General features: G+C 36.2%; 1 protein-coding gene across 3 annotated transcripts in view; it reads left to right on the top strand.

The window, feature by feature from the left end:
• Positions 1 to 13541, top strand: part of LOC115243561 — a 29791-nt gene extending 16250 nt beyond the window's left edge. For all 3 annotated transcript variants that reach the window (XM_029820674.1, XM_029820675.1, XM_029820676.1), the window contains 7 exons: positions 4458 to 4620; positions 4946 to 5077; positions 6362 to 6652; positions 8502 to 8720; positions 8919 to 9329; positions 9919 to 10173; positions 12837 to 13541. In XM_029820674.1, the coding sequence (XP_029676534.1) occupies positions 4458 to 4620; positions 4946 to 5077; positions 6362 to 6652; positions 8502 to 8720; positions 8919 to 9329; positions 9919 to 10173; positions 12837 to 12856 (1491 nt within the window). In that variant the 3' untranslated portion in view covers positions 12857 to 13541. The remainder of the gene's footprint in view (positions 1 to 4457; positions 4621 to 4945; positions 5078 to 6361; positions 6653 to 8501; positions 8721 to 8918; positions 9330 to 9918; positions 10174 to 12836) is intronic.
• Positions 13542 to 14154: the final 613 nt, after the last annotated feature.

Below are 14154 nucleotides of genomic sequence, written 5' to 3' on the forward strand. Positions count from 1 at the left end.
TTTATTATTATAGAATATTATTATAGAATTATTATTATTAAATATCTAATGGAATATTTAATGGACATCAAGTTTCATATGGTGATTAAAATCTATTCCTCCCACGTTTACTCTCTGTAAGGAAATTACATTCGGAAGGAAGCATACTCAGTCCGCATTCCACAATATCCGTGTAATTACATAACTGAACCACGATTTAATTACCATTGCGAGAAAGATGTACGAAAAAATCGCGAAGCCAGCATCTGTTTGATATCCGCTTTGTTTTGTGGTAACCGCTGATACAAATTTAATCTTGAGCTTCTAAAAACAAAAAATATATCTTTCTTCTTAATATAATGAAAATTAAACAATTTTTATCTTCTTTAAATATAAAAATTTAAACTTGAAAAAGAATTAAATTTTTATTTAAAAAATAAATAAAACAAATATGTTTTTATCCATCTATACGAGACGAAATAAAAGATAATTGCAATTTTCTACGCTTACTTTTTATCGTAATCGAAAATGTGATTAATATTGAATATACGCTCGTTTCGCGCGGACATGATTTTCATTTTTTTATCTTGGCTCCTTAGATTATTCTAGATCAGGACACATGCGTTTTACCCAAGACATCCTTGCGTTCCGTCATTCTTCGAGGCGGCGATAAAAGCGCGAGCGGAATTTCCGCGTGAGAGAGCCCGGCGTTATAGATCGCGCGAGCGTCCGCGATGCGCTTCTCCTCGGAGTGGTTGTTCTATCCCGCGTTTAAATTGGCTCGGCTCGTTAGACGTAATTAAGAGCCGGCGGGAGGCGCTTGCAATGAATATAAAATTCCATCCTGCCGTACCCAGTGAGGTTGCAGCGCTGGTCTCGTGCGCTGCATTTCCACGTGCACGCTGCGTTGCGCGCAACGCCCGATTAAACCTCTCTCCCCTCGAAGAGACGGATTAATTTTCTTCTGCAATATATTCCGCTCATATGCGTGATCGCGCAAGCTATGTGACGAAAATTGCCACGAAATAATTAAATGTGCATACTTTGCATTTTTTTTCAAATAACTATAATAGATAACAGCGACATTCCATAAAGATTAATGAATAATGGCACGCACGCGCTCCGGGAGAATCAAGCGTGACGCAGACATGCCTTTAGTTCGATTTCTCCTACAGACACCTTAAGCACCGTCGACACCGTTGAAATAACGCGTCCATTCAGGAAAACTCATCCATTATTCATCGACGTGCGAGCGCGTCCATTCGACGCGAGAATCCGCGGTTCCGCTCGAGCGACGCGTTTACGGATTATCGCCGGCAAATGTAAAACGTCGGCTTGCGATTCAGAATGCACGGTAATTTTGTTTCTCGGCTGCGCACGAGATGTATTTCAGAAACGTATCCCGGTTATGCACAAATGCGTCCGATCGTTTAATTAAAAAAGTCTGTCATATGCAGGATAACGTAAGTTCTATTTGCGAATTGATAAATCGAATCGAGATATTTTTTAGGATTTATGATATTCATGTGCCTTCTAAAACGGAAAGTTTAAAATAGCCAATATGGTATATTCGAAAATATTAACAACAACAAAATGTATTGTTGTCATTGTTTTAGAATCATGTTCGTAATTATTTCTTGAGGAATAATAGAAAACTCTTTATGACATGTATACAGATTTGCATGCTATAAATAAGAAAGCTCCTTTTAAAGAGAATCTTATTAAGGAACTTTTAATATTTTTTTATATGATAAAATTGACATATTAATCAATATAATTAGTATGTCAATCGAGTGTATATAATAAGCGCGTTAAACTTTACAATAAATATAAATAGATGAAAAGATAAAAACAAAACGCGTTAATCAATTTTTCGCTTCGTATACTTTAATCAGATAATTTATCATATGTATAATCGCGATCTATTTTTCAAAGAAACAGCATCTCTACTTTTAGAAAGTCCCAGGAGATATGTTTTCTCTTGCGCTTTACTCTTCCACTTGTAAGAAGAGCAATAAAACGGAAGGAAAAACAAGGACTCAAGCGAGATCGGCGGAACACAATGGTTTAGAAAATTGCTAAGAGTTAAAGAGTTCTCCGCGCGGTTTCCTCTTTCCTTTTAGGAAGGTAGGAAAAATATATTTCTTCTGGACGAGCGATAAAGTTCCTGATACATCCTGATACATCGGGAATGCATCGGGGCATCGGGTCGTCGCATCATAAAGTAGACGATTTCGCGCTTCAACATCCTCGCGACGCGCGTTATTTACTCAAGTCTTACCACTGGCGCGTGATTCGCAGACGATTCTCTTCGAGTAAAATTGCACGAGCCGAGATGCACGGTGCGCTAACGGTGCATACGCGCGCAACGGATGTCGTGTCACCTTGCGGTGCTTAAAGCGTGCAGCCGCGAATCTGCCGCGCGAGCGATTTCCATTTCCACTTCCACTTCCACATGTCGTGGGTACGACTAGACCAGGGTCGACTTCGCGATTTAAGCGGTGCGCTACGTTCCCCGCAGCGTCGATGCGTTTCCGCGTTCCCGCAAAAAGAAGCGACGTAAGAGAGCAGGAAAGGAGAGCATACTACGAGCGATTTTCTGTTTATTATTATACATAAAAGAGATATTATATAAATATTATGAAAATGTGGGAATGTGTTTTTATTATTCAAGTCTCTTTCATCCGGAGATAAGAAAAGATTCCGGAAGTTAAATAAAAATCTGATTCATTATTCTTAACATGAAGATAAATTAACTTATTTAAAAAATTTCTGTAGCTTTGTTTTCTCTATATGAATTTCCGATCTAATTTGAAACTAATTTTTCCTTAAAAATTTTTAGATTAAATTTCAGATAGAGAGAGAAAGATGTAACAATATTTTATATACATATATTGTGATACATATAAAGATGTATTAATTTTTACAAGACACCAACGAAATAATCACGTTGCATTATCTGAGCGTATCGGACTCGTGGATATGCGCAAAAATGCACAGGCATTGTTTGCAAATTGTGGGAAACCGGGAAGCGATTAGGAAGAGAAAGAGAGAGAGAGAAAAGCAGAGAAACTGCGCGCGTTGACTCGCTCTGAGCACCCACCCAGTAATATACGTTTGGCGTGAAAGAATAGCCAATGCACGGAAGCTTCTGAAAGGTCACGAGAACTCGCTAATAAAACGCGCGTACCGTGAAAAACACCGCGATACGCACGACGTGTCTCGACCTTGATGCTAAATGCGTCAATTTATATGTGGGTTACGAATGATCGAGAAAATGAAAATGTGTATATATTAATTTGATGATTAAATATTTCATTTATGCATGTGAGATTAAATCGATTGATTAAAAGATATATTCTATAAAAAAATTAAGTTTGTCGAGATCTCAATATAACGTTAGATGTATCAAGGTGTATAAAGTTGATTGAAAACGAGAAAATTTTGATTTTTATAAAAGTGTTGCCTTTTCAATTCGAGAATATGCATTTGAACGAGGAATCTATGACGTATATAATTTTTTAGCAATATCGCATAAATAAAAATTTGTAAAATATGGAATATAATCTTTTTGTGAAATATAATACATCGACATTCTTTGAAAATGCTTTTAATAAATAAATAGAAAAATATTGGAATCGTTATCCTAATTTAATCGCAATCGATGGATATTGTCTGGTAGTTTCCGAAGTTATTTATGACGACGTTATTAGATCGATTCGGATCGTCTTATTCGTTAACTTAATGCTATGCTGAATAATTGATTTAAACATCCTGAGTGTACGTCAGCTGTATTTACGACATTTTGGAAAATAGTATAGGTATATATATTCTCTTGGGTATATCCATTAAGCATTCCTGAAGAAAAACAGGATAATTTTAGATACATAGGTACATATATCCTCTTGAGTATATTCATTAAGCATTCCTGAAGAAAATCATAGTAACCTTAGAGACATAGCTATAACAATAATTAAGTAGAGAAGATGGAATAAACTGATGGAATTAAAACTCGAATATATTCCACTTTTTTGCGATAAAGAAACCAAGAATAAGAAATTCGAAAATCAAGAGAAGGAATTTTTAATCAGAATCTTTTAGAATTAAATTAACACATTATTAAATTATTTGTTTGTATTATATAATTATTATTAGTAAATCTTCTCTCTTCAGAATATATATATATATATTTATATTTAACTAAAATTTTATAGAGTATTAAAACACACACAGGAGTGATTCAAAAATTTGCAGGCTTGTAATACTCATTGTAATAGAAAATGATTGATTAACAATTATTATTGATTATTAATCATTAATTTTTTTTAATAAATAGCGATTTTCTATTTTGATAATAAATAACTCATCCGCGTTTCTATCCATTGTCCACAAAAACTCTAGCTACGTTGCTGACTAAAGTATTCGTAAAATTAGGTCATTCTAAGGGAAAGCACAATTCATTCTCGACTTTCTTGTAGAGACTAACCTCATCCTCACCCACTTCGACAAGTGTGCGACTTGGCGATGAATGCAACCGAGATCGGGACTGCGAGGCTGGCATCGCTAATAGCCACTGCCACTTGGGTTATTGCCGGTGTCAGCCCTTCTTCGCCGACTACAATGACACTCAATGTCTTGAATGTAAGTTCCACCGAAGTATCCTCTTATCTTCTTCAACCGTATAGCTCACTCTCGCTGAAATGCTCTTGGAACGTTCGCTTTGCGTCCGTTCTTGTAAGAAAGATCAAAGTGAAAATAAAGAACTAGAAACTTGCATTGTGTGATAAATTTATATGTGAATTAAAGAGCCACTTGAAATGTACATAATATAAAGCAGCTAACTAAAAAAATTCATCTTCGAAAAAAAATATTTTATTAATATTTATTATTATTTTTAATAGAAAAGGAAACAGTCACTTCATGCTAAAGTTAAGGATTTGCTGATATCTCTCTTCTAACTTTACAGCAACTCTATTGGGCAATGATTGTCTCGTAAAGGAACAATGCTCCCTGAAAGTGGCAAACAGTAGCTGCCTCGAGGGCGTATGCAGGTGTGAGGAGGGACACTTGCAGTTCCGCAGACATACTTGTCTGGGACGTAAGTGCATTCTACAATAATTAATACCTTGATTATATAAACGTAAAAAGTTTGATAACATTCCGCAAAATTATATAAAATAAAGTCAATAAAAACGAGTCAATAAGAAATGCGCGCGCCCTGTTCACGCAATTTTTTCATCTTATTTTATTTATAAAAAATATACTGATTAAACTAAATGCACATAAAAAATGCTAATATTTTATTCTTGATATAGAGAAATTTTAATCAAATTACGATCGATTTATTTCTGTAAGTAACAAAATTAAAATCGTATATGAAAATTGCAAAAAGTAAATCGATTTAATTATGATGATAGCAAAACGATGACATCATATTATACTTAATTGCTTATTAATACACCGCAACACGAATACGGTGGGCGCCATAAGCTAGTCGCTTGAGTTTCTCGAGGTTACCGCTGGAAGCTATCTTGGCATGACATTAAGGGGATCATTAGTGACGTAGAGCACATCGGTGAAAGAATCGATGATGAATAACCAGGCGAAGCGTAGTTAAAGTATCACGCGAAGAAAATTCTGATTTATGTAGTCTTATTCTCCTCGGCTCACCGGACGAGCATATTATGATAGTTTGAATATACAGAAATGATATTTCGAGAATAAATCCATATACTCTTCTGCTTAATTTATCGAGAGTCAGTTTCGATTATTGACAACAGCTATTGTACCGTTTCCGATACTGCAACTTCCTCGGTTTCTAACGATCTTTATTATCATATATGCGGAAATAAATGGAAAGTATTTCACGCGTAGATTATGTTACATAAGTCAGATAATGAGAATTTACAAGATTTTATATTATCTATAAAATATGATTATGCAATACTATTCTCGATTTCTCGTAAATAAAAAAGCTTCAATTATAGCTTATATTCTAGTATTATGTTTTTGCGATAAGAAAAAATTACGAAATAATTATACAGGAATAATTAAACGAATAAATAAACAAGAGACAAAATTGCAAAGATTAAAAATATTTAAAAGATTACGAAAATTATAATAAAATGAAAAAAAAAATTATTATAATAATCAAGAAAAATACTAATTATTTATGATTAGTCTACAATTTTTTATATTTTTTGCTAATAGAAACTTTTTTTTCATTACAATTCGTCTTAAAAATTACGAGTGTAGCGTGATTATATCCCACGAATCTATCAAAAGGTAAAATGTTTCCAGAGGAAGTTTGGTAAACAGATGTGAAATTAACTCGCGATGCGCGTAAATGTTTCGTGAATCAAGAGACTAATCTAATTTGCAGCGGCGAAACTCGGCGAGGTGTGTTACGAGCACGCTCACTGTCGTCTTTGGGATCCCGAGTCGCATTGTGATTTTCTTATTCCGGATTTATTCGGCCGCTGCCAATGTACCGCGCCGATGCGCCGCGAAGGGAACGCGTGTCGACTTGACAGTCTCGTGAGACCCGCGCCTCTTCCGGGGCACCTGCCTCTCCCTCAGGAGTCGACAATAGAAGACGTCACCGGGAGCGAGCGCGATAAGGAAACTGGCACCGAGGAACAAAAAGACGAGACTCAAGGGGAGCAAGATACAGGTATGTCACGTTTTCCAATTGCAATTCGACTCGTCAAATTAATTCGAAGCTCGTAGTTTTATGAATTCCAATTTTAATATCTTTATGTATATATATAATTGTATAATATAATATAATTATATAATATTATATAATTTAGATATTATAAAATAAAAATATATGCATAAAAGGCTCATAATATGTATCTTTTTTTTTTTAAGTAATTATTTTTCTTTTTTATAATGTGAATTAAAAAATCATTACGTATATATATATATACATACATAACATACAACAATAAAATTAAAAACTACACAAGGCTCAAATGATAAATATCAATTAGTAAAAAAAAGAAAAGATTTGGAGCCCGGACTTAAAGCGTAATAATTGTGTATTGTTTAATAAATCAAGAATATAAATGAAAAAATCAAACGTTTCGGCCCACTTCGAGTCTCAATGAATATAATCAAAATTTAACATATAAAAGACATCTCAAGGCGGAGTAATAAATACGTAACGCAATGGCAGATTTATAACAGTGTTACGGTATGCTTACAATATTATCGAGTGATTTGCAGATGACGATATGACTATCAAAATCTTGCATAGGTCGAACTCACCCCGCAGACACTTGATTTTTCTTCTAGACAAATTGGTAGAAGCGGGCGCAAACAATCGACAAAATGACAGTATATCCATAATACAAATAATTCGCTGATAAAGGTCATAATGTCATGATTATTGGTATTATGGATATACTGTCATTTTGTCGATTGCTTGTGCCCGCCTTTTGTCTAGAAAATCAATTTGTCTAGAAGCAAGATCGAGCATCTGTGGAGGTGAGTCCGATCTATGCGGGATTTTTATAGTCATATCGTCCATCTGCGAACCATTACAGAGAGCGGAGATTTTTTCATGCTTGGAAGTAAATCTTTTATTAACATCAAAAGCCTTTTATCAGACTCACAAATTATTTTATTCGTTAGCGATAATGAGCACATTATTTTAAATATAGACTATTAAAAAATTATTTAAGTAGATTATTTTGTTTAAATAAAATATTTAAAATATATTATTTTTAAAATTAATTTTTCATAAAAATAATAAGAGTACAGCTATATAGATAATATTTAATTTAATAATAATTTGCCTACTTTTCTAATTAATCTACAATAATTAATGAAGTTTTAATATTTCTATGTTTAAATAATGTATTTGTCAGGAGATTTATTCTTAGCACGAAGAAATGTCCATCAGCCTGTTTAAAAAAAAGAGCACTTCGAGACTGTCACAGAATTGAAACCGCTTTCTAAACTTCGTGCTCCCTCGAGTGTGCAAACTTGTACTGGTAACGAGCAAACATTTGGTACCTGACTTCTCCATAAGCCACTTAGCATTCCCGTAGAGTAATCCTCGAGCGTTGTATGGGAATTGTATCATCGCTTCCCCCTCTTTTTGCCCCCCCCCCCTTCCCATGTTTCACGCGTCTTTTATCCGGTAATCAGCTTTTCCGTGTGCACACGGCCACAACGGGAATTTGCGGAGATCGTGTGCGGTTTCCAACCCGAATGCGCTTGAACGGATTAACGAGATGAGGCGATTCGCGCATTCTTAATTAGCGCGATCATTAGCGAAACACGAATGGCACTTCCCTGCGAACGTGAATATACAAAGAAAACTTTGTACTTTACTGGCATATGCACCGTAATCACACACACAAATTGCACACGAAATATTATTACCCTCCATTACCGCTTTCGAGGATTCTCTCACGCCAGCCTAAAATGCGTTAATGAAATAATGGACAATAGCCATTATTGTGTATTAATTCCAAAATGACGAGATTTTCTCCGATATTGCCTCCGGATAGGCGTTCAAATATCCTGGCTGAAAAACGCAACGATGCTCCTGTCGACGGAAGCTCCCAGTCAATTGATACCGGTAAATCTGGTGACCAGGCCGTCATTGAACTTGAGACCCGGGACCAACGATCGCTTCGGACCGAACGAGCTCCCCGACGATGACGATGCCATTGTTATCGAAGCGGAAGTCACCGAGCCCACTCATCTCATGATGACTTCGACGTTTGGTAAGAGATAAGAGAGAGAGAGATTTTTATAACGATTTTATATTTTAAAACATATCTCTTATTGACGTATATCTAAGTCAACGCACACCAGGAGAGTATTTCGCGCATTTAAAATTGATGGATCGAGGTATTCGCGCATTCTCCATCTGCGATACCATAACTCGATCTAATTTCCACCCGATCCCCGCTGTCTTTCAGCACCAATAAAGACGGATCGTCACGAGAGCACGATAATGACGGCCGTCAGCCTGGGACTGGCGTGCCTCGCCGATCTCGAGTGCCGTATGGCCGATCCGATGTCACGTTGCATCGACGGCGTGTGCGACTGCAGTTTCCCAACGAATGGCAGTTGCAACGCGCGGCGGACCGGCTGCGCGCCGGGCACGTTCCAGTGCCGATCGTCTGGCAGCTGCATCAGCTGGTTCTTCGTCTGTGACGGCCGCGCCGATTGCGCCGACGGTTCCGACGAGGAATGCACCGGCCACCGCTGCCCGTTGCAGGCGTTCAGATGCAACGATAGCGACGTCTGCATATCGAGGTCTGGCCTCTGCGATGGCAACCGCGACTGTCCTCGCGGCGAGGACGAAATCGGCTGCAACAATCGACGAAGTGGGTATCCTCGCGCTTTTCTTTTAGTAAATTACTCTATTGAAACGTTTCCTTTAACGTTGAATAATTTCAAGAGAGACGGATCATTTTTTTTTAATTGTAGAAGATGGGAACAAGAGCGTATTTCGAATCCTACACCGTGTTCAACATTTTTTATTAAAATTGTAAATTTAAGTATACACGAGCAGTAAATTATGCAAAAAATTTATTATTTTATTTGTTATCAATTTGATCGCTCTCTTATAAAGCTATCGAAGTTGAATATTCTTTCAACTGATATTTTTTTTTTATATTGTTTTTCATTTTTAATATAAAAATTATAATTTGTATATATGCTCTATATAATTTATTTATTTAAAAATAAACAATTTAAGAAAAAAAAAGAAAATATATTTCATTCAAAAAACTAAGTCTATCCTTATTATAAAATTGGTCCAATTTTTGCATTCTCTCTTAATAGAGCTGTTATGATCCTTACGATCATAATTATTATCGAACTTCGCGTTCCGAAAGGAATGAACGTTTCGTACATTCCATTCGTGCCTTTCGCTTGAATTTACACGCAAGATTCCACGATCCGTGTTCGCAGAATGTCCCGAGGGTTCGTTCAGATGTAACAACGGTCAGTGCCTGCCGGCGTACGAATTCTGCAATGCGGTGGTGTCCTGCAGGGACGGCAGCGACGAGCCCAGGGGTGCTTGCAGGACGCGAAATCGCAGCCGGATCGCCGCGAGATTCTGCCCGTTCAGGTGCGATAACGGCAGGTGTCGTTCTGACGCGATAACCTGCAGCGGTCGGGACGGATGTGGCGATGGCTCTGACGAGAAACACTGCAACGTCTGCCGTAAGTATATCTCATGAAAATGAAAATATGACAAAGATGTGACGTGTAAAAAAATCGCTCTAACTGTAAGCATCGCGCTTTCAAAAAATTATCTTGCATTAAAAACGTGTGATAACATCTTATTAAATGGAATGTCATTTGTATAATAGTCAGCTTCTCTTATCTTATCAATTACAGCTGTTTTTCCGCGTCGATTTTTTAATTTGCAAACGAGAGAGGTACTTTAGTAATATGTTGAGAAAAACCACATGTATTAAAGCTAAAAGTTGTTTATAAGAATATTTCTCTTGGAAAGAATGCGAGAAGTATTTTTTTTTCGCGTTGCCTCTTTGAATAAATAAAGCGTTATTTACAAACGTTACATTTTTTTTTCCCGAGATTTTCATTATTCGCAATTACCGTCTTGTCTATGTTAGAATTTTAAGCGTATGTACAACAAGGAGTACCGCGTTCGCGATTCGATGCATCGAACCGTCATTTAGATTCGCGTGCTTTTTCGCTTCCTATAATCTAACGCAAGCCGGAGCTACGCTCGCGTGTAATTAGAGCAGGATGCATCGATTACGTTGCTATCTTCCGTAATAATCTTTTTCAAGCCCATCCGGAAGAATATAGTAAGAAATTACATAAATGAATTAGTCATAAACAAGAGCGCGTATAGCTATATCCCGAGACGGAAATAATAACACGCGCGACTCGGAGGCACCGCCCGTGTTAGCCTCCTCCTGGCGGGTTGTTTCACGCGACCGAGATAGGGGATGACCATGCATTCTTGCGAATAATAGGCGGTAGAATAGCGGAAAAAAGTGGAACGTTCGCAGAAGCAAGAAAAGAGAGAAAAATGTGGGACGTTGCTTTGTTTCCGGTCTATAAAAGAAATACAACTCCTTTTATATTTTTATGAACAAAAATATTCCTCTTTAAAAAAGAACACAGTTATAATATATAATTAATATATATGATGTAAAATATTATCGTTGGCTGGATAATTTTTTACTAAAATGAATTAGAGCAAAGATGAATAAAACAGCACAATATCCGCCGTAGAATTTTTATTTTAAGTTTTATTAAATTTGAAGAATCTGCGACAAAGTATCCGAGGATGTTACTAAAAGCGTAATATCGTTCTCGAAAATCTAATCGTCTTATTGTTAGATTGAAGAATTCTCATGAAAATGAAAATTTGATAAAGATGTGACGTGTAAAAAAATCGCTCTAACTGTAAGCATCGCGCTTTCAAAAAATTATCTTGCATTAAAAACGTGTGATAACATCTTATTAAATGGAATGTCATTTGTATAATAGTCAGCTTCTCTTCTCTTATCAATTACAGCTGTTTTTCCGCGTCAATTTTTTAATTTGCAAACGGAAGGTACTTTAGTAATATGTTGAGAAAAACCACATGTATTAAAGCTAAAAGTTGTTTATAAGAATATTTCTCTTGGAAAGAATGCGAGAAGTATTTTTTTTTCGCGTTGCCTCTTTGAATAAATAAAGCGTTATTTACAAACGTTACATTTTTTTTTCCCGAGATTTTCATTATTCGCAATTACCGTCTTGTCTATGTTAGAATTTTAAGCGTATGTACAACAAGGAGTACCGCGTTCGCGATTCGATGCATCGAACCGTCATTTAGATTCGCGTGCTTTTTCGCTTCCTATAATCTAACGCAAGCCGGAGCTACGCTCGCGTGTAATTAGAGCAGGATGCATCGATTACGTTGCTATCTTCCGTAATAATCTTTTTCAAGCCCATCCGGAAGAATATAGTAAGAAATTACATAAATGAATTAGTCATAAACAAGAGCGCGTATAGCTATATCCCGAGACGGAAATAATAACACGCGCGACTCGGAGGCACCGCCCGTGTTAGCCTCCTCCTGGCGGGTTGTTTCACGCGACCGAGATAGGGGATGACCATGCATTCTTGCGAATAATAGGCGGTAGAATAGCGGAAAAAAGTGGAACGTTCGCAGAAGCAAGAAAAGAGAGAAAAATGTGGGACGTTGCTTTGTTTCCGGTCTATAAAAGAAATACAACTCCTTTTATATTTTTATGAACAAAAATATTCCTCTTTAAAAAAGAACACAGTTATAATATATAATTAATATATATGATGTAAAATATTATCGTTGGCTGGATAATTTTTTACTAAAATGAATTAGAGCAAAGATGAATAAAACAGCACAATATCCGCCGTAGAATTTTTATTTTAAGTTTTATTAAATTTGAAGAATCTGCGACAAAGTATCCGAGGATGTTACTAAAAGCGTAATATCGTTCTCGAAAATCTAATCGTCTTATTGTTAGATTGAAGAATTCATCGGAGTTTATCGAAGTTAATACATTGAGTGCTACAGGATTTATCAGCGCTATAATATAGACATATTGCATTAGAATATATATAAAATACAGTTAATAACACATACAAATTAGATGAATATATTTCTTCAAATTGCATTAATTTATCATCAAATAATTAGATACTCCCAACTTTTAGTTTATTTTCTCGCAAATTCATCAAACTTTGTATCAATGTGTTTACAAGACAAATAATAATAATCCATTTCTTATCGCTCGCAACTTATCAATCTCAGCGTAGGCACATTGCTCTATATTAATGTTCACGATAGGACGTTGATTATCAAGCAAACCATGTTGCAGGATGCAGCGGAAGGATTTAATCTCGACCGGTCGGCCGATCATATGTCGCGTCGCATCGTCGGATAGAAAGGAGAGAAGGAGAAGGAAGAGGAGCAAACTACTACCCGGCTCGCGTCGATGGTTTCGCGAAATAAGATGTGCTCGAGTAGAAGGGCACGGAAAGTAAGTGTGACCAAAGATCGTTAAGCCGTATCGCGGCGCAACTTAAGCTTTCAACGCTCCGCGATTTCGAGACTGAAAGCACTGTTTTTACTCGGGCCGGCTCTCTTACAGCACGAACGGGAAGAGAGAATCACCTATCGTCGCGCCTACCGCGCGATCTCGCTCGTTAAACCGAACCGGTCCAGTGACCGACGTAGTGAGTCGCGCACTCGGGAAAGGAATGATTGCGCTCGTGTAATAATGGGACTTAATCGCGTATAATGATACCGTAAGAGACGGGGATAATTTGCGCCAAGGGATAGTCCTGGTTGCTCCGTGACGAGTACAGCGTGCATTCAGGATTTATCTTTTCGGAGTATTCGAATTCTAAGCAAAGTACCATGTCCGAGGTCCTTATTTTAAGGAATAAAATTGATACTATAATCTATAAGATTTAGATAAAAAAAGATATTAATTTATATTATTGAATTATTGTAATATTATTCACGTTGTTATCGGACGTGTGTGCTGATTTGCCTAAAGCGTGATAAGACAAGTGTGAAACGTAGTACCATTGCCGGGTATATCTCTAACAAAAGAGAATTTTGGAAATATCAATCTCATTGTCAGTTTTGAATTTACGCTCGTGCGTAATGTATCTAGCACGGAAGACGCAACATCACAAGGAAATTTTTATTTAAAAAAACGTATATATATCGACATTGATGTATAGTAGCGTTAATTTAATTAAATCTCTCTAAAAACTTATGACATATATTCAAATTCAATATTATCGACGAAACATACGAGAGTGATAATACGTCTTCCGTTGAATCTCAATGACGCACATATTTATTAAAGTAGAGCTATCAAAAGTCGTTCGGAGAGATGAGTAGATATCTTATAAGCATCAAAAGTGTACAGATATTATAAAATTATCGAGATGTAACAATAAAATATATAACAAGATATGAACAAATATTTTTATACAATTTTGTGTATCGTTATCGATTAAATTTCTTGTAATACATATATCTGACGTCTCGTCCGGTATATTTAACTTATAATCCATATCTAGAAACATCCAATATAAAAAATGTAATGTAACAAATTTTAATAAAGTTTGAAATTATGTATATTAATTATATTTTTATCTGCGTAATAAAAAATTACCTTC

This window comes from Formica exsecta, unplaced genomic scaffold (genome assembly GCF_003651465.1).
Source record: "Formica exsecta isolate Colony F162 unplaced genomic scaffold, ASM365146v1 scaffold72, whole genome shotgun sequence".
In the NCBI taxonomy this organism is placed as follows: Eukaryota; Metazoa; Arthropoda; class Insecta; order Hymenoptera; family Formicidae; genus Formica; species Formica exsecta.